The 22129-nt window shown below is 36.9% G+C and overlaps 1 protein-coding gene across 1 annotated transcript in view; it reads left to right on the forward strand.

Annotated features, from left to right (window-relative positions):
- The window catches only part of INPP4B (inositol polyphosphate-4-phosphatase, type II, 105kDa), a 713554-nt gene that overhangs the window by 600488 nt on the left and 90937 nt on the right, over nucleotides 1–22129 (forward strand). Inside the window, exons 21-22 of the mRNA XM_006876519.1 lie at nucleotides 15684–15796; nucleotides 20306–20460. Of these exons, the coding sequence (XP_006876581.1) occupies nucleotides 15684–15796; nucleotides 20306–20460 (268 nt within the window). The remainder of the gene's footprint in view (nucleotides 1–15683; nucleotides 15797–20305; nucleotides 20461–22129) is intronic.

The following is a 22129-nucleotide window of genomic DNA, read 5'->3' on the forward strand; positions in this document are numbered from 1 at the left end:
GATAACATTCTGAAGAATGAATATTCCAGACCACTTAATTGTACTCATGAGGAACCTTTACACAGATCAAGAGGCAGTCATTAGAACAGTACTAGAGGACACTGGAAGTCCTGGTGTGCCACTGTGGGGTAATGCAGTGGACGTCAAAGTCTCTTTGAACCTAAAGGTTGGCAGTCCAAGCTTATCAACTGCTACTCAGAAACACTATACAGGGTCACTATAGGTCAGAATCAACTCAACAGCACTTAACAACAGTAACAACAAAGGGGATACTGAATGGTTTAAAATCAGTAAAGTTGTAAGGATTGCACTTTTTCACCATACCCTTTCAGTCTGTATGCTGATCATTTAATCTGAGAAACTGGATTATTGAAGAACAGTGTGGCATCAGGATTGGAGAAAGTGTCATTAATAATTTTAAATATGCAGATGTCATAATCTTGCTTACTGAAAATGAAGAGGACTTAAAATACTTAACTGATGAATATCAAAAACAGCTTTCATTATAAGTTGATTCTCAATGTAAAGAAAACAAAAATCCTCACAACTGAACAAATACAAAACATTATGATAAATGGAGAAGAGATAGAATTTTTCAGGTACTTCATTTTGCTTGTATCTACTCTCAACACTCATGGAAACAGCAGTCAAGAAATCAAAAGATGTATTGCATTAGGCAAATCAACTGCATAAGACCTCTTTTAATGTGTTCAACACTAAAAATTAGTTTGAGGTCTAAGATACACCTGGCCCAAGTCATAGTATTTTCAATAGTATATAATATGCTTGTGAAAGTTGGATAGTGGATAAGGAAGACCATAGAACAGATGCATTTGATATGATGTTGTAGAAGAATATTAAAAATATCATGGACTACCAGAAGAACAACAACAAAAAATTGCACTGGAAAAAGTAAAGGCAGAATTCTCCTTAAAAGCCAGGAGGAGTAGACTTTGTCTCTTACACATTGGACATGTTATTAGAAGGGATCAGTTTCTAGAGGACATTATGCTTGGTAAAGTGGAGAGTCAGCAAAGAAAAAAGGAAAACCCTAAATAGATGAATTGACACCGTGATATCAGATATAGGCTCAAGCATACCAACAATTGTGAATATGGCACAGAAACAGGGTGTATTTTGTTTTGTTATGCATAGAGTTGATTTGAGTCATAACCAACTTGACGGCACTTAACAACAACAAAGTCAATAGTGTCCTCATTTCTTTTTGTTTAAAACAGTGTTCCCATACTGATTTACCAAATACATTTTGAAAAATAAACACTAGTTGCTTGCTAATACATGCTCCTTCTGACATCATTTGAAAACTGCTGATAGATTAACCCTCTCTTTTGATGCAAAGTGGTTGGTGTACTGGATCTATCTTCAAGGAAGACAATTAGGTAGAAGGAGATAAGGAACTAGCCTCCATGTTTTCTAAGTCCTCATTGAGTCTTCATACCACTTTAATACTGCTTCTCTAGAATAAACATTGAAGAATTTCTGATATTCTAATTTTGGCAATGAATAAGGTAGACCATAGAAGAATCAATGCATTTGAATTATGGTATTAAAGAGTACTAAAATTACGATGGACTGCCAGAAGACCAAACATATTTATGTTGGGAGACGTATAGACAGAAGGCTTGTCAGAAGCCAGAATGGCAAGATTTCTTCTCTCATATTTCAGACGTGTTACAAGGAGCTCTGGTAGCATAGTGGTTACAAATCGGGCTGAAACCGCAAGGTCAACAGTTCGAAACTACCAGCTGCTCCACGGGAGAAAGATGAGGCTTTCTGCTCCCGTAAAGATTTACAGCCTCGGAAACCCTGTTCAGGGTCGCTATGGGTCGGAACCAACTCGACGCCACTTAACAACAACAACATCAGGACGGACCAGTCTCTGGAGAAAGACATCATATTTGGTAAAGTGGAGGGTTAGCAAAAAATTGGAAGACCCCCAATGTGATGCATTGATACAGTGGCAGAACAATAGGCTCAAACATAACAATTATGAAGATGACACATGACCAGGCAGTGTTGGTTCTGTTGTGCATAAATTCACTATGAGTTGGAACCTACTTGACACTTTGTTGTTGTAAAGTACCATCGAGTCGATTCTGACCCATAGCGACCCTGTATAGGGTTTCCAAGGAGCGGCTGGAAACCGCTGACCTTGCGATTCAAACGACTTTGCAGTCTGGCACATTAACCCACAGCGCCATACCAGGACAAATTAGAACTTGTGGGCTTGAAAATAGTTGAGTGTTTTTAGCAGCATGTTCTTATTTCCTGTTTAAAATTTGTAGGTATTTGTAACTACAAATTGTATCTCAACTCATTGCTATAGAAGCTCTGATGTACTTATTATGTCTTGTAGTTTTTAATGCACTCTATGTTGGAAAAGAGAAAGATAATTTCTTTTCTGTTTGTTGTGTATTGATGTACTCCTGTGTCTTTTTTAAATGAAAACTGATATAAAAATATTCTAATTTTTCTTATGTACATAAAACCATAGACATGTCCTTTTACTTGTAGACTGGCCCAAAGCATGAAGTACAAACAATACAGCTGACAACAGAAATTGTTACTTACTCACACATGAATCTATGCACACACATAAAATTCTCACCTCTCTAAACAACCCAGCGTTGAATTCTACAACTTCAATGTTATTTTTATGGTCCTCATAAATTTGCACAATCAAGTCTTCTCATTAGCTGTCTTCTGCTCTAAGGATTCTGATGGTGCTGTATGGTATAAGCTTTGTACTGTTAACAGCAAGGTCAGTGGTTCAAACCCAACATGTGTAAACACAAACAGATTTTTAGCCTGGCATGCATTCTTTCATTTTCTCCTTTCTTTCAGTCTCAGTGGTGTTCACCTCTCTTCAAATGCATAAGTATTGCAATCCAGATTTTTCTAACCTCATCTAAGATTGACAGGTCTCCCAATTACTAGTCTATTAAGTCAGCACATAATGGAATAATATCAAAAGACATGAATTAAATTGAAAGCTCACTTAGGTGAGTCACTTGGTGTTTTGAATGCCTCCATTTCATTGTCAGCTAAATGAGAATAATTAATATATATATATACTTTGTAATTCAAAGTATGTTCTACCATTATCTCACTAGGGAAAGGAAGTTAATATTTCTAGTGTCAGTTTCTTTGACAATAAGATGTCACAATGTGCTTATGAATGTTACACAGATGAATAAGATAATGATTGTGGAGCACTTCAAGTTTCTCAAGAGAGTTATATTGCTCCTGTATACAAACAAGTCAATTTATCCATCCAGATAAATTTGATCACAAATTTCTTTCTATAGTTTGAATCCAAATGCCTCTCTTCTCTATTCAGTAGTCTTTAGTCTCTCCATTTCTCTGTCTATAATCCTACAAATAAGGAGCTCTGGTAGCGTAGTGGTTACAAATCAGGCTGCTAATCTCAGGGTCAACAGTTCAAAACTACCAGCTGATCCATAGGAGAAAGATAAAGCTTTCTGCTCCCATAAAGAGTTACAGCCTCAGAAACCCTGTACAGGGTTGCAATGAGTCGGAACCAACTCCACGGCACATAACAACAACAACAATCCTACAAATAGCTACCTATATTAATGTTCCTATTTTTTTCTTATTATCACCATTTCTCTCAATCTATCAAAAAAGTTAATAATTTTCTTGTTGGATATCTCTTTGTAGGCAAATTTCTAATTAGGATTATCAATTCATTTAATCCCAGTCAAGAATAGTATGGTGAATTCTAAAGCTCTTAGGACTCATCTTCTCTCTTGGAACTTAGTATCTGAATTTGACCTGAATTAATACCAGGATTTTCTATGACTTCATGTCAGCGTAGCTTCTCATCCAATAACCAGACCACCAATGCAAAATAGCTAAAATCAGTTCCAAACTTTAATTAAAAATCAAAGAGGAAACAAGTAACAGATAACTATATCATTTTTTGGAGTCCTGGTATGGCGCTGTGGGTTAATGCGTCAAACTGCGAAGTCGTTTGAAGTACAAGGTTGGCGGTTGAAGCTCACCAGTTGCTCCTTGGAAACCCTGTACAGGGTCACTTTGGGTCTGAATCAACTCGACTACACTTAACAACAACAAATATCATTTTTAAAATCATTTATTTTCAATTCTCTAACTCATTCAGCTATTTAGCATATCTTTTTCCCAAGCATTTACATTTTACTTTATTATCTACTCCCAAAACCTCCATGCAAAGCCATTTGTTTCATTCCAGTCAACCTTTCTTCCATCTTTATGTATTCATTCTCCCAAGTCTATATCACAAAAACTGGATGAAGAAAAACTCTCCTTGAAAGTTAGGTAAATGACAGAAATTAGAAATTCAATGTTGACTTTATCAGGTTGGTCAGGAAAAAGAAGTCTGAAAACATTCATAAATTGATACATTTTGTTGCCATTGAATAAAGTATAATTGTGGGGGCATACCAGATTGCTAAATTAGAGATCAGTCCATTCTAATTAAAAAGAACCACTGTTTTTGTTGTTCTTGTTAACCCTGTACATGGTTTCCTAGGAGCGGCTGGTGAGCTTGAACCACATGAATGGGTTAAATACATGTCTTAGTATCTTTCTTTTTTTCCTTTTGGAGACTCCCAGTTCTGCTTTATTTTCATAATCCACTTTCTCTTACTTTAGCATATTTATAAATATGAAAAAAATAAATAATTGGAGTCCTGGTGTGGCGCTGTAGGATAAGCACTGTACTGCAAGTTTGGCTTGAACTGAAAACTTGGTCTTTCAAACTCAGCAGCCACTCTTCGGAAATAGTAAATAGGGTTGCTGTGAGTCACAACCTCCTCAAAGGCACTCAACAACAACAACAAAATTTGATCATGCTTTTATTAATACCTCACACAGGAGTAATTTATTGGATATAGTATGAAATACGCAGTGCTGTTATGGCACTGTAGGATAAGCTATGAACTACTAATCACAAAGTTGGTGGTATGAATTCAGCAGCTACACAGGTTGCTCTGAGTTAGAACTGATTGGAGGGCACTCAACAACACAACAAACAGCATGAAATATGCAGGTTTGCATTCTTATTTGCCTCTGGAGTCTGAAGAGGTAAAACCAGAATAGCTATTCAGAAAAAGGCCTAGTTTTCTCAATCATCTTTATTTATTTACTTTTTAAAAAAGTTTTTATTGTGAATTGAATGAAAGTTTACAGGGCAGATCATTAGTTTTACATTCAATAAATCATATACTTTGTTTCATTACAATGATTATAATCCCCTCCATGTACCATTTGATAACAGTATTTTATTCTATTCATTTTAATCCCCCCCCCTTTTTAAACACTCAGGCATATATAATTTATACCACCAAAGGGCACATTCTTCATGTCTGCCTCCTGGCTGCCAGCTCTCACTCCCTCTCTTCTAATGAATCTAGAGTCCTCAACTGCTCCCTCTCTCCATGTCCCCATCTCTGCCTTTATCTCTGGTGTCCTGCTTCTCTGAATATGGCCCCATATCCTTTTGTGCTCTTCTCCCTTGATGGTCGTAGGGTGGGTCCTCTGTTTCTGGACTGTAAGATTAACTACTCCCCCATTTTTGTTACAAAACTTCTACCTTTACAATTGTGAGAGTCACAATTAGTCATGATAACAATTACTCACTATTGAATCTTAAGAATTTTATCCCCATCTCTTTTAACCAGACCCATCTAGACAAGATGAAAACTATTCACTGAGGACTCTTTCTTCCCCCCACACTCTTAAACTAAACTCCATCTTGAAAACTTGTAAGCTAATCACTTCATGCCTTTATCACCCCCTCATTTTAGGTAGCCAGTATCTACCAAAGTTGCCCATCCCTATTTACCCTGTATACAGAGGGGACAGCATTGGATACTTGATGTGAAGACTCCTTCCATCTCTGTTGGTATTTTGACCTACTACCTCAATGAGTATAGGTCAAGTTCATCAAATTGTAGCAATTTACCCTCATTTCCTGTATCAAAAAAATTTTTTTTTTTCTTCCTCTAGTTGAGTTCGAATTATCAAGCCACACAGGCTACCTCAAGTGGGTACTATCTGCAAGTTTGGGTGTTCTTATGCATTTCCCCTCACTTCATATCCACTGGATGCTTCACTCTCAGCTCTAGCCCACTGTGGCTATGTCCTTGTCCATGGACTCAGGTGTCCTCAGGGCTCGCCACATTGTAGACCAAGCAGCCCTTCCTCTTCTTTAATCTACAGGTCAACGGGAGTCTATGGAAATGTGGTTGAACTCAGTCCATTTCTTTTATTTCTGGCCTTCCCTCTCCTCCACTCACGAATAGATAAATGTGATTGACAGCACGCTTATGTGCCTGTTCATGTGTTCCCTTTGCGTTTCAGTCTTAGAGGGGAGTTTGTCCTAAAGGGACTTGATTGCTTGCCTTGATGGCTTCCCAGAAAACAACTTGATTATTCTTGTAGTAGCCAATCATACTGCCATTTTTGTTATGGGTTTTTCTTGATGATCTTTCTTTGAAGATATATATCTTCTGTTGCTCTAGTGGTTCCAATCTGGTCTGCTTGTCCTTTTTCGTGGGAATGTACCACCTCAGAAGGTTCTGGATGGGTCTCAGGATTCTACACATTGCAAAGGCTCCATAAGAGGCCTATATCAATGGGCAAGTTGTATAACCCATTGTAAGTATTCCAAATCATCTTTCACTTTAAAATTCATATTTTTGCTTACTTCTGCCCCATCTCTTTTGGGAAAAGGCCTACTTGTGAATCTGACTCTCTCAACTACCATATGACATTGGTATATGATTCACTGGCATTGCACCAGCAGGAAGGTGAGACATTTGATCCACCTCAAAGACTACTTCTCCCTTCTTTGTCCTAAATGCTGAGAAATTCATTTTTACTTGAGCTTTTAGTTTTTTTCTCTCTTGTGTATGTTACCAACATCCCTATTGCTATTGTCAGAGTAAAACTCAGGGACATAGTTGCTACTGCATACATATCTGTTGAATGAATGAATGAGTGGGAAGAAAAGAGAGTGGCTGTCCAACTCTCTTTAGTAATAGGACCTAGGCCACTTGAGTACAGGTAAAGGTAGTTGTCCAGCCATTCAGCCTCACATACAGCACGACTGAATTGAGGGTTTATGTAAAATATTTTCTCATCCTTAAGTTATCTTTACTCATTTAGTTCTATCCTCAATGCATAAAAATATTTCAGGTATCTTGAGAGGACCAGAGTTTCTGTGCTTAAGTAACTACAAACCATCTCTCAACTCTTTGACATGACTTTAAATTGCTTGGAGATTCTGAAATCAAATCATGAGTGACTTCTAAAAAAAAAAAAAGAAAAGATGAATATATTATAACTTTCTTTTTTTCCTAACATTCCAAGTCCCATGGCCCCCAATGTACTATATTCAGTCAAGAAGTTTCAAAAGCATTTTTAATACATCTTAAAAATTACTTTTCTAATTTGTTTCCTTTGCCATAAGTTATGCAATCTCCAAATTAAGAGGAAAAGATGCAACTGTGTAGGGTCAGAATTATCTTCAGTTCTGATCAGGTTGTTAATTTAGTATTCGATTGCTTATGTTGCTTTTTTCATAATTTTTTCATTGGAAATACAATTTAAATATAGTATGTTTCAGGAGAATCTGTCTTATATTTTTTAAAAGATTTTACAGCATCTAAAAGAACATAATATCAGGTTTAAGGCATTTCAATGGCTTTCATCTAATTGCATTGGTTTGATTGCTAGCACGTTTAGTTCTAATTATTTCAGAATTAATTAATAAAGAGATTTGATATTCCAGAATACTATACTAACCAGAGTGAACTATAAATGCACTGTTTTTCACATACTAATTTTTTCATGTTTATCAAAGTTGCTTTTTTTTTTGTAAGTGTTTTGGTTGTTTGTTGTTGTGAAATAAACAATCCCAAACTTATAGATAAAATCATCAAAGCAGTTGTTATGCTTACTTTTTTTTTTTTTTTGGATTAGGCATTAAGACAGAACACGTGGGGATTGTATGTCTCTGCCTCGTGATGTCTGGGGACTCAATCAGAAAGAAAATGGCTAGTGCAACAATGATTTCTTTTACAAAGATCAGCACGAGGGTGGTCCCTAAGAGGTGGAGGTTAAAAGCAACTCAAATGTCAGACTTTCCTAAAGTGTTGTGGTTGTGTGCCATTGAGTTGGTTCCAACACATTGTGGCCCTGTGTAGGGTTTCTGAGGCTATAAATCTTTACAGGAGCAGAAAACCTCATCTTCCTCCCATGGAGATTCAAACTGCTAGCCTAACAGCAGCCCAACTCGTAATCCACTGTACTACCAGGGTTCCCTTAAAGTGTGCTATACCTTTCCATAATCACTGGTATCAGTCACTGTTTCCTCCTGCAGTGTTATCCCCTATGTTCCAGGGTTCCACATCTCACAGAACTCACAGGCTGTAAAAGAAAGAGCTCACATGATTGTTGTTGTTGTTAATGCCATCAAGTCAATTCCGACCCAGAGCGACACTGTATAGGGTTTCCAAGGATTGTAAAGGGTGGCAAATCCCAAATCCACAATTCAGAAGTCAGTCTAGAGAATTCTCATCACTCACACAGAACTGGGCTGTTGACTCACAAGGTTGTGGAAACTGGCAAATCAGGTCAGGTTTCTGGCTCAGGTCCCGAGGACCAGCTGTCAGAAGGAGGTTAATTAGTCAAGCAAGAATCATACAGCTTGCTCACATCGCTAAGAAGTTCATTTTATACTCAGCAGGATGGCAAAATTGACCAAGTCCTTCAGTGGATTTCCAAGTTTCTGCAGTCACAATTAACCCTGTTAATAATCACTTACAGTGGAACCCTATGATTTTATCATCATCTTTGCCTACCTTCTTTGATCTAGGCCCATCAGAAAGAGTTGCTTGGTGAGAATTACAAAGACCTGACTAGGAGAGATATAATAAATGATTCAGTGCACTACAACTAGGGACTGGGATTTTCTGGACACTTCTTCATTTACATTCTGGGCCTGTAGCAGTGTGACTCAAAGGCTGGACTCTGATGGGATATTGACTGCAGCACCTACACACAACCCTCATAGGAACTGGACTTCTCCCAGCATAGTAATCAGGTTCTTAGGGAACATTCCAAAACAGGAAACTCCAGACAGTGAAGTTTCAAGAGAGTCCGGCAGAAACTCCGTAGTCATTTTTAGCCTAGCTTTAGAAGTCATATAGTATCACTTCATTCTTATCCAAGTCAAGATTGTCACAAGCCCACATACATTCAAGACAAGGGAATATAGACATCTGCTTTCAATATGAAGAGTGCCAAGGAATGTGATGATATGTTTTAAAACATAAGTGTAGAAACGATTGATTTGCTTCTCTCCAGAAATAATTTTACGTGGTTTGTTCATTCTTTGCCTCTATGTCAACAGTATACATTTTTAAATATGGTTAGCCAATATTAAAAATACATATGTAACCATGTATCTACCTTAAATTGTTTCTTTCTTGCAAATAACAGAAACTTCAACTTCTATTGGTATAAACTATAAAGAAAATTCATTGATTGAAACAAACTGTAAATTCCAGTGATGGAATAAGCCTCAATAATGGATTGGTTCATAGATAGCAGTATAAAAAGAAAATGGCATGTCTTTCCCTATTTCGTCACTCTGCTGCTGTTAGCGTAGATTGAATCCTGTATCTTGTCCCTCTTGACTAAAGGATGCCATCTTCTGTTTCCTTACACTCAACCTCTTGCTCAAGGTGATAAAGAGTTTTTTTTCTTCCTTCTTCCACTCCAATTAGAACAGAGAACAGTCACATGCCCTTGAAACTACTGATGAGGACTGAGTGAAGTTCTGATTGGCATAGGACCAGATGACCATTCTGAATTAGTCCTGTTTTCAAGGGGGGTGTGATTATATGATTATCTTCAGAGTGAAAGTTTTTGATCCCATATAGTTTTTGTGCCTGTCACACAATGGAAAATAGGGGAGTTTAATGTTAGAGTTCATGTAATTTCATGTTAGATCAGTTTCTGAGTAAGGTTATATGATTATGAAGATATGATGTCATGTCATCATCATATTTCAATCAGCTGAGAAGTCATAGAATTATTCCTGCTCAATATCATATTTTAACTCTTTTTGTTGAGAAACTCCATCAGGTAAAAATGAAAAGCAAATGGATGCTTAAAGATAATACCTCATGTTGGTTTTTCTTTTTCTCCAGGGGAATGATGGAAGAACAGTAGCTATGTTTGTGAGTCTAATAAGTTTGTATTCTTGTATGTGTGTGAGGAGAATATATTCTACTTTAGATAATTTTTGACTTTTGCCTGGGAAAGTAGGCTTTGTATCTGAGGCTGTGAATTTTTCCTTAAAAGCTACTAATGTCTCCATCTGTTTTTCAGAGTTGACACAGAATTTAGTAACATAGGCTCTTCTGCCAAGAATTTTATTGATTGTTTTCTACCACAAGTTACTGAAGCATGACAGGGTAATTGTCCTCATTTTGCAGTTGAGGAGATAGTGACAGAGGGCTAAGGAACTCATGCGAGACCTCACATTAAAGCAGAGGTAGAGTTAGCATTAGAAATAATTTCCCTGTTCTCTTGACTCAATGCTTTAAAAACAAAACAAAACAAAGAAACTAAAAAAACTTCAAGGGAACACAGAGATCAGGCCAAGAAATATCAAGTAGTTTAGAAACCATCAATATGGTCAGATTTTTTAATAGGAAACAAACGTTTACAGATAGAATGCTAACTCTTATTTACTCCCCCGGGTTCCCATTCCTTAGTGTCACCTCATTTATTGTTGTTAAGTACCACTGAACTGGTTTTGACTCATAACAACCATTGTGACACAGCAGAACTGCCCCCACTGGGTTTTCTTGACTGAAATCTGGAAAGGAATAAACCACCAGGTCTTTCTGTAGTGGAGCTGCTAGGAGAAGGTTTAAACCTTCAGCCTTTCAGTTAGCAGACAAGCACTTAACCTCTTGATTACTAGGGCTCGTAACTACATGCATATTCCCGTTAAAAATATTGTGCAGTTTTGCACATTTAACTTTATATTATTGCCATTACCTTATGTATTTTTACTGTAGTTGTTCTAATTGCTTGTTGACATCCTGCTAAAAAAAGCATGCCATGGAAAGTGGGTGTTTGAATCCCTATGGCATGGCATGTCTATTTTAAGCACCATCTTTAAGGGATGGAAATGGGCAAAAGAAATTCCGTTTCTATAGTACTGACTCATACCTCCGTACTTTTGGTAACAATTTCTCCTCTGCCTCAAATGCCCTTTCTATCCACCAAGCATTACCTCTTTTAGAAAACTTTCCATGTCCAATGTTCTTCATTGTATTGGCCACAGCTTCCTTAGGAACCTTCATATAATCTTTGTTGAATTATGTCATCACCCCCACCCCAATGCTCTGCATTTAATAATGGTTTAAATGTCTATCTGACTCTAAATTGGGGAGCTATTGAGTCAGGTTTGTATCACCAGTATTTTGGTTCACTTGTTTCTTATGCATACAATTTTGTTCTCCCTTGCTCTTTAAATAACGTTATTATTTTAAAACAATGTATGTTTATTTTAAATGACTCTAGGTACACCCTCGGAAACCCTGTACAGGGTCACTATGGGTCGGAACCGACTCGACGGCACTTAACAACAACAACAACAGTTATTTATAAAAGTTGGAATATCACTTTAAAGTATACAATCTTAGTATGATCTCTGTTAATACCTCAATAAATATTTCTGCCTATGTTTGCAGATATAGAGAAATAAGCATATATGTATACACACAGACATACACAAACCTAAACAAAATGTTACATAAATAAATTCATAAAATAATCAGACCATTTTTTCCTCTTAAACAATGCCATGGGCACTTTGTATGTCAATAAATCTATCCATGATTTTTAAAGGCTGCTTAACATTTGACTTTCTTAATTGCCCTGGTTTTAGTTTTGATTCCTATTTATCAGCATTATCAGCAGTGACTTCTTATTCTTCTCCTGCCCTAAATATCAATTTCAAGTCTCATTACTGTCCTTACCTTTCTTAGCTTCAGAGTGCTAGACTGGTTTTAGAATTCTCTTTAAGGTATTCTATGATTTGATTTCTTCTCTTTAGCTTTGAGCTGTGCCCTGTTATTACCTGTAAGCCAAAGAGTTTCTGACTTAGAAATGAGGTACGTTTCATCAACCCCTGCATTTATTAAGAGTACTTTCTATAGGTGTTGTTATTATTTGTCATCGAGTTGGCACCTCACTAGGAATCCTTTCTATGGTTATATAGTAGGATTTTGTCTCTTGATGATTTTCCCTTCTAGAAACTATTGCAGTGGAATCATGCATATTTTTTTAATTAATAATTTGTGCATCACTTCCCTTAAAACAAGGCACACATCTGGATTTTATACATAAACAAATACATTGCCATCAAATTGATTCTGTCCCATGGTAATCCCATTGGTTACAATTTAGAATTACACCATAGGGTTTTCTAGGCCATAATATTTATTGAAGCAAATCACTAGACCTGTCTTCTAGAGTGTAGATGAGTATGAACCACCAACCTTTAGATTAGTCATTGTTGTTAAGTGTTGTCCAGTTGGTTCCAGCAACCCCATACAGGATTTTCAAGGAGTAGCTGGTGGGTTTGAACTACCAGCCCTGCGGTTAGCAGTCCAGTGCTTATACTACAGCACCACACCAGGATTTTTAGATTAGTCCATTGCAAAACCTTTTATACCCCAAGATTTTGTATCATGTATGTCCTTCCTCTGCTTTGTGATCATGATATATAATTGTTTTTAATGGACATTTCTACTTTGCCAACTCCTTCCACTTTTCGGTAGGTATTGATTTCTAATATAGTTCATTATGAAGCTTTTTCTACTCCCTGGAACTAAATCAAGAACTACTCAGTCATGTTATTTCTGCTAAAATGGAACAGCTGGTACTATTTTGGAAAGTACAAAGCCTCATCACTATTGAAGCTGATTTGTGTCAGTTTTTTGTTGCATGTGGTCTGAGTCAGGAAGATGCCATCTATATCTTCTATGTAACTGAGTAGCCTATACGTAGACTGTATTGTTCTTATATATGTTTTTTTTTTTTTTTTTTTTTTTTAGTTTCAAAGCTTTCAGAAATCCTTCATCCCTCAGTTTTCATATTGCAAAGCACTGATCCGAGCTTATGAAGCATGTTTGTTTCTGTCACCATATTCTAATTTTGAATCCAACCTCTCTAAGTCTCATGATCAATTCTGTCATAATATAACTTTAATGCTATTTTTAACTTATACTTAGTTATATGGGTTACTTAGTCGCTATGGGTCGGAACCAACTCGATGGCACTTAACAACAACAACTTAGTTATGAGTATGAAGAGATCTAAGCACTCAGTGTCATGTCTTGCTTCCTACCTGCAGCAATGGAGTCCTGGTGTGGCACTGTGGGTTAATGCACTAGACTGCAAAGTCATTTGAACCACAAGGTCGGTGGTTCAAACTCACCATCTGCTCCTTGGAAACCCTATACAGGGTCGCTATGGTCAGAACTGACTTGACAGCACTTAACAACAACATCCTACAGCATTACCTTAGAAAGATCCACATGAGGCTAGTCCCTATAAACTGGAGGTTAAATACATCCCAGATGTTTGACTTTCTTGAAGTGCTATACTACTCATAATTCCTGATTATCAACCACTACTCTGAGTGGAATTGACTCAATGACACTTAATAACAATAATTCATCCCCTCAGTATTTTCCTCAAGTCCCAGAGTTCTGCAACTTGCTGCAAAATCTCATAGAACTAACAGGCCATCAAAGACATTGCTCCCACAGTTGTGGTGGCTGGCAAGTCGCAAATCTGCAGTACTTTCTTCAGTGTGGAGGATTTTCCTTACTCTCACACAATTGGCCTATTGACTCATAAGGCTGTGGAAGCTAGCAAATCAGGTCAGGCTTCTGGCTCAAGTTCCACGAACTGGAGGTTAGGTGGATTCATCAAACAAAGGGGCAAACAGCCCACTCATCTCTCCAAGATGGCTCATTTTATACCCATGCTAGAGTTTCAAGTTTTTATCATCGCAATCAACTCTAAACATCCACAGCTGAATCATGTCATCCTATCAGCATCTTTTCCCACCTACTCTCATGCAGAACCATCAGAAATAGAGTTGTTTGGTAGGCGTTACAAAGACTAAGGCTAAAAGAGACATATTAAATCATTCATTACACAACATTACCTATGAGTCAGAATCAACAGTTTGTTGTTTTTGCTCCCAATGATCTTTTCCTGTGTCACTTCTCATGTTAGTCCTTTATTTATGCCATACCTCTGCTTCTTTATAGAAGAGCTTCACAACCAGCATTTCTTTTACCTTCAAGAGAATACTGGGCAATATCTGTAGATATTTTTGATTGTCATGATAAGTGTATTATGGAAATCTAATTGGTAGAGGCCAGGGTTGCTGCTAAACACCCTCCGATGCACAGAACAGCAACCTCAAACAAAATTATCCAGTCCAAAATGTCAACCTGGTCATTTTGGACTGGATAATTATGTAGGGGAATTCTGCTGTATAGCAACTGACTTCATGGTTTTTATTTGAACCTCCAGATTTCTCTACCCCTAAAATGATCAGTTTCATATATTCTCTTGATTCAGAATAGCTACTTAGTAGCAGGGAGTCCCTGGGTAGTGCAAATGGTTAATGCGAGCGTCTATTAACTGAAAGATTGGAGGTTTGAGTCCAAACAGAGGCACATCAGAGGAAAGGTATGAATATCTGCTTCTGAAAACTTAGTTATTGAAAACTCTATGGAGCACAGTTCTACTCTGACCCATGTGATCACCAGGAGTCGGAGTTAACTGGACAATAACTATTTATTTCTTACTCAACAGCAGAAAATAGAAGGTGCTGTCTCATGCCTCGACCATGTTCAGTTGCTTGGCTGGATTGAGGCAGTAGTCATCATCTTCACCAAAATGTTTTCCTTTGGTTGTTAAATAATACCATATGACCAATTAACATTGCCACTGTGATGAAGAATAATGAATGTGGGAGCTTCAGGTAAAGAATTAAATATTGTTTGCCATCAAGTCGATTCTGACATATGGTGATCTCATGCATTCAGAGTAAGACTGCTCCACAGAGTTTTCAAGGCTAGGAACTTTTAGAAGCATGTCAACAGGCCTGTTTCCCAAGATGCTTCTCGGTGGATTCAAACTGCTGACCTTCTGACAAATGTTGTTGTTGTTGTTAAGTGCCGTCGAGTCGGTTCCGACCCATAGCGACCCTGTACAGGGTTTCCGAGGGTGTAAATCTTTACGGGAGTAGAAAGCCTGATCTTTCTCCTGTGGAGCAGCTGGTAGTTTCGAACCGCTGACCTTAAGGTTCGCAGCCCGATTCGTAACCACTACGCTACCAGAGCTCCTGGAGTGATAACTATTTGTGACCTTGAGTTGACTTAAAGAATAAACCTGGTGCAATGAATAAACATGGTAATTCTCAGGTAACCTTGACTCCAAATGGCATTTGTTGTTATGGAAGTAAGTTGCATTTGAAAATAGGTTGCAGAAACTCTGTGGACAGCTTAATATTAACAGTTTTGCTATTTTCTCCTCTTTTTTTTCAGTCATTTCACATTTTCAAGAACAAAATGATTTAAAAGGGTTACTAGAAAATCTCCATCAAAATATTCAAGCCAAAAAAAGAAAAAATGTAGAAATTATGTGGCTAGCTGCAACGGTAAGCACTCATATATCAAGTCATACTTCCTGCCACCATGATGACCAGTAAGCACTATTACGTATCTGCTATGCAGAGTCCAAGCTTTGCATGATGGGTTACTAGATAACTCCCTCCATTAATCAGGGAGTTAGGCATTGTACCATCATTGGTAGTTAGTTCTACAGTAGATTAGAATATAAGATAAGGAAAGATGCATGCAACAAAAAGGTATCCTACCCAATGTGTATTCTTGTAAACCGTGAGTAAACCTGAGGTTAAAATGAAATTTTCTTGATATTGTATGTTGCAATGCTAATCTTCCACATCAACTAGGATTTTGAAATGCTGCTCTAAAGACAAACGGTTTCAGCAGAATGTGGATATCAGATATCTAGTTTGTAGCCCCAGCAATACTCCTAGATATATTGTCTAATTTGTGAGCTTTTAAATGTGTTTGTTAATTTAGATATTGACATAGAAGTTATTGCTGATGGATTGCTCTTGAAGTAATGAGCTATAATGTGTCTGACTCTTTCTTGCTTAATGGCACCCTCAGGGTAAAAGAACTGTGGATTTTCTCACCCCAGGTTTCTACAGGACTGAAGAGATTTTGTTTAGCTCTTTTCTGGCAACCATTTAGACATATGAAATTATTAATTTTGCTAAACATTCAACCCCAAAGATTGTTTCATTGGAAAGGATCTTTTCATTACAATAAGAATACATTGGCAATCTTTATGATGAATGCCATGTTTGTAGTTTCTGCACAGTGTTGCTCATGGGATTTGAAGCTAAGATTAACAAATCTTCTAGCATATTCTATTCATTCTTTGTCAACAGTTTATAAAGTTGAGTCTTCTCCCCTTCACCCAGTGCTTCAATTAGAATCCAATATTACTTACTCTTTTCTAGAAATAAGGAATGGATAACTTACCATCAGATATAATTTAAAAATTTACCAGGAGCAAGGCAGAGGAAAGCTTCTTTACTTTCCCTTCATGTCCTTTGGTAACCCTAGGAACAAACATGAAAGACAACAATATGAACATTTCTTTCAGGCTGCTCACTTACACCGGTCCCATTTATTGCGTACTTCATTATACACAAAGGTTGTTTTAATAGTTCTTTCCCCAGGACAGATGCTTTTTCGTATCCTCAAAGGCTACTATGGTTGCTGATTCTCAAGAATTTTCTTAAAGGTAGATTACAAGTGACTTTTGCTATTTTATTAATAAGGTAATTTGCATATGCCAATGCAAATTAGGAATATATACATGTTATTGCATACATATATTCACATACAGCTGTCAATATTGAAATAAAGAATGCGCACACAAATATATATTTTCTTAGAAAATGCAGTTTTCCTTTGTGAATATATCAAAAAAGTTCTTCCATAATTGCCATACATTTAAAAAATATGTTTATGGCATATTATGACCATACATGATTTACTCTCAACTTGATGTATACTTTTGTACACATGGCATATAAATCTGACATTTTATAGGAACATCATTTTATTACTAATAGCAGTGTTACAAATTGCTACTGTAGTTTCAAGATCCTCTTAATAACCTGAGGACCTTAGCAATACTAATAAAATGAATACATGTAAAAGCTTACTTTGATGTTTTCCAAAGAAATTTTATCTATATGTCTATTTTATTTTCTTCTCTTTTAAAATTCTATTTTACAAAATACTGCTTCTGTTAATATTTAATATGCTATTGGAAATTTTTGAAGCTATTTGATTTTATCTATTGAATTTAAATAACAAAAATTAAAATTTAAACAGGCCAAATGCCAATCAGACTTAATAATGTGGCACTGTAGCTTCAGCACTGGACTGCAAACCACAAGGTTGGTAGTTCAAACCTGCCAGCTGCTCCTTGGAAATCCTGTACAGGGTCACTATGAGTCAGAATCGACTGATGGCTCTTAGCAACCACAACAACGACAAATGACAATCAACTGTTAAATCAATACTCAAACTCAAATAATTCAAAGGAGTTGTGGAAATAAAAACAATAAGACCCTGTTGTTGTTGTTGTTAAGTGCTGTACAGTCGGTTCCGACTTACAGCGACACTCTATAGGGTTTCCAAGGAGCTCTGGTAACGTAGTGGTTACGAATCGGGCTGCGAACCTCAAGATCAGCAGTTCAAAACTACCAGCTGTTCTGCAGGAGAAAGATGAGGCATTCTGCTCCTGTAAACATGTATAGCCTCGAAAACCTTGTACAGGGTCACTACAGACTCTACAGCACACAGCCACCATAGCATTTTCAAGGAACAGCTGGTGAGCTGGAACCGCCTACCTTGCGGTTCATACCGACCTTACAGTACAGCACAATAGTCCACAGCACCACACCAGGGATTCATTAAGACCCTACCCTGATCTAACTGTTCCTATACATTTGGATTTTAAAGTAAAAATATTAAATAGGCTTAGGAGAGTAGATGCATTTAATAGCAACAATAAATTTTAAAGGAAAGCTGTTATTGTTAAGTGCTGTCGAGTGGGTTGCTACACATAGTGACCATGTATAGGACTTCTGAGGTTTTAAATCTTTGTTGTTTTTGTTGTTAAGTACTGTGGAGTCGGTTCCAACTCATAGTGACCCTATACAGGGTTTCCGAGGCTGTAAATCTTTACGGGAGCAGAAAGCCTCATCTTCCTCCAGTGGAGGGTCTGGCAGGGGTGAACTGCAGACCTGTGTTCACAGTCTACTGTTTATTACACATTACTTCTTTTGAAAAATTATCTCATAATCTTTGGGGCCTGTATTTCATTACTATTAATATGGTTAAAATTTTATATTTTAATGCTAAATGTTTTAAAATAATATTTATTTGAAAGTATTAGAATTTTCGAGATGAAAAATGTTATATGATGAAATTATGCTCTCATGTTTTTCTAGTTAATTATATTGGAAACACTGAGAAAATATCAAAGGACTAAATCAATAAATAATTGTAAATCTTAGTTTAAATATCAGAATCACAATAAAAACATGTTTAAAATGCTTGCTAAAGTATATTAAAGTCTTCCTTAAGGCCTTCTTGATGGCAAATAATAAAGCAGACCTTTTGTTATATCAAACAAATTTTATTTCCAACACATGTTGATTAGCCTTGCTGTTACTAAAGGTTCTATTTAGTGATATATCTGATGAAACCTGTTCTGGAGTAGGGAAGAGAAATTAGTAGAATAAGCCATCAATCAACCATAAATCAAGAAGACAAGAAGAGATTATTACTGCTCAGAGATTCTTGTCTTGATGAAATAAGAATAACTACAGAAAGAATTATAGAGACCGAATAGAACATAAATTAAAAGCTGGGTCTTTGAGCTCAGTAGATTTACATTTGAATCCTGCTTCTGCTCTGATGTATGCAAATTACTAAGCTATCTAAACCTCAATCTTCTCATCTATAAAATGAAAATAAAATACCTTCCTTTAGAATTCATGTGAAGCTAAGTAAAAAAAGGAAGTCTACATACAATTTCTTACCTAGTGTTCTGTAGCTATGCAATAAACAGTGACCATTTTTCGTGTTTTTATTTTTACTACTGGGAGTCAGTGAATGGTTCCCATACTGGTAGAATGTAGATGTTTAAAATTTCATAACATGAAACCAAGACTAGCAAAGGTCTCTTCAATATAAAATAGGAAGATATTAGCTAATAGGAGTTAAAATTGAGTGTACCATCCAGGGCACAGGGATGATTTTCCCCCCTAACAATTATTGTTCCTGGACTGTGATTATTACTGACATCCACTGTACAAAGGTTCCCTATGAGTCAAAACTCAATGAAATTGAGTTTGATTAGGTTTGGTAAATGGACTACCATCTCAGGTGGCATTGCCACCTTTATTAGATATTTAGAATCTCCTATGAATTTGGCAGTCTCTCACATCATAACAGTTGCCTTTGTGTCAACTTCAATTCATGGCAATCCAGGTATGTTAGAAAAGAACTTCTCCAGAGCATTATAGATGGCTGGTGTGGCCAGGGTCGCTATGAGTTGGAACTGATTTTGATGGCAGTTAACAACAGATCACCAAGTCTTTCCTCCAACGTGCCTTTGGATGGACTTGAATGTCTAATCTTTTGAATAGCATCTATGCACCTCAACAGTTCAGAGCACACAGGAACTCCTACACCCAAAATAAAAAGAGTTCACCAAATCTCTTCTATTGGGTTTTTAATTAAAAAGCGAATGATTTTAATGTTTGATAGAACAAACAGAACTAATTTATTCATTGTTGTTAAGTGCCCTTGAGTCGTTTCTGACTCATAGTGACCCTGTGTAGGGTTTCCAGGGAGTGGCTGGTGAATTTGAACTAACCACCTTGCTGTTCAAACTGACCTTGTGGCCCAATGCTTATCCTACAGCACCACACCAGGACTCATAGATTAGTGTAAAACAGTGTCATATTTGGTGCAGAGTAGATGTGTTTGGAGGAGACCAGACTTTAGGGTAATCTGATAAAGTATTTATATTTGTATGTTTGTTACAGATGTGTCGCAAACTAAATGGTATTCGTTTCACTTGCTGTAAAAGTGCCAAAGACAGGACATCAATGTCAGTGACACTTGAGCAGTGTTCAATCTTGAGAGATGAGCACCAGCTACACAAGGACTTCTTTATCCGGGCACTGGATTGTATGAGAAGGTATTCCGCATAACTTCATCTTTTTCTTTTTACAGTCATTTTGAGTTTTCCTTATTTCAAACACATGTTTTTATAGAGCGCTAAACATTTAGTAATTTCATTGTGTTTCCATGGCTTATAGCTCATTGCATAAAAGATGAAATAATTTTAGTTGTTCCTACTTGTTTTGGCAGTAAAAGAAAAAGTGGCTGTATTTTGATTATGTTTATGGAGGACAGATTGCATTAGCTCATTTGTTGTTGTTTGGTGTCATCAAGTCAATTTCAACTCATAACACACCTGTATATGGTTTCAGAGGCATGGCTGGTGGGTTTGAACCACTGACCCTGTAACTAGTATATTGCTTATCATCAGGTGTCTAAATATTGCACATATGACAAAGGAAAGGCACATTTCTTCGACCTATGAGTTATAGGTATGCACAGAATAAAGCTAAATCATTGTTAACACAAAACCTTTCCAAATTACACCTAATAATCAATCAATTCTCTTATGGCCTACGGGATCTTTGGGTTTAGTACCCTGCTTCCTAAACATATTTTCATATTACTCATCATAAAGATGGGATGACACTGGTACTTTAAAATATTGAATGAAAATTATTACTCTGCAGACATTTAAAATGCTATGCCTGAAGTCCTGTTTCTTGATTCATTTCCACAGTAATTAAATCTAAAGTATAATCCATAATGGAAAGGAAAAAGTGCCTATTCACAATGTCTGTCAGCAAGGACACATGTTAATTAAAAAGTTAAGCACAGTCTTCTCTTTGCTACAAAAACTGACTCTAAAGCATACCAGGAAAGATGGGTTAGACTTCTTTTACTGAGAAAGGAATATCATGTGACACACTGGGGTGCGAGGGCTGCTTCTTCTCTGGCATGTCATTGCCTTCCAATGCCTGTAGTCTTCATTAGAAATGATTCCCTGTGTTCACTGTATGCATGTATGGGTTTCCCACTAAGGAGAAGTTTCTGAAGCCCTCTCTTTTTCCCTATGTCATGTCACTTAGCATTTTCATTGTTCAATGGAATTCTACCCTGCTGTTTGAGGTTGTCTTAGAGTCTGACATGAACATCTCAGCCACATAACCAACTTTGGGTTGAGAGAGAAAAAAACCTCCTTTCAATACAATCTCACAGCATTGGTGGTGGTGACTATGTGCCGTGGAGTTGGTTCCGACTCATAGCGACCCTGTACAGGGTTTCTGAGGCTGTAAATCTTTACGGGAACAGAATGCCTCATCTTTCTCCCATGGAACAGCTGGTAGTTTCGAACTACTGACCTTGCAGTTTGCAGTCCAATACGTAACCACTACGCTACCAGAGCTCCTTGTCTTTCAGGCATTGAGAGGGAAAACATAGAATCTGAGTTTGAAATCTTTAGATGTCCATAAAAAGAATTCAAAGGATAGCACAAAGGTGCTTGGTGAGAAGACTAAGGGCACATGGTATTACTGGCCAGGTAGAGCAAAGGTTTAAAACTAAGTCTCTAAAATAATCTATCTGGGATGGCGATAGTACTACTTGTTTATTTATAATAGGGGTAGGAAAGATCCTTAGAAATTAGAAAGATAATTTCTACAAACTGATAGTTTATCTGTTATATACATGTTAATCTCTAAAACTACATACTTTGGTATTTGGAACAAATTTGTTCATGACAATGT

The sequence above is a fragment of the Chrysochloris asiatica genome, unplaced genomic scaffold (genome assembly GCF_000296735.1).
Source record: "Chrysochloris asiatica unplaced genomic scaffold, ChrAsi1.0 scaffold00388, whole genome shotgun sequence".
Lineage (NCBI taxonomy): Eukaryota > Metazoa > Chordata > Mammalia > Afrosoricida > Chrysochloridae > Chrysochloris > Chrysochloris asiatica.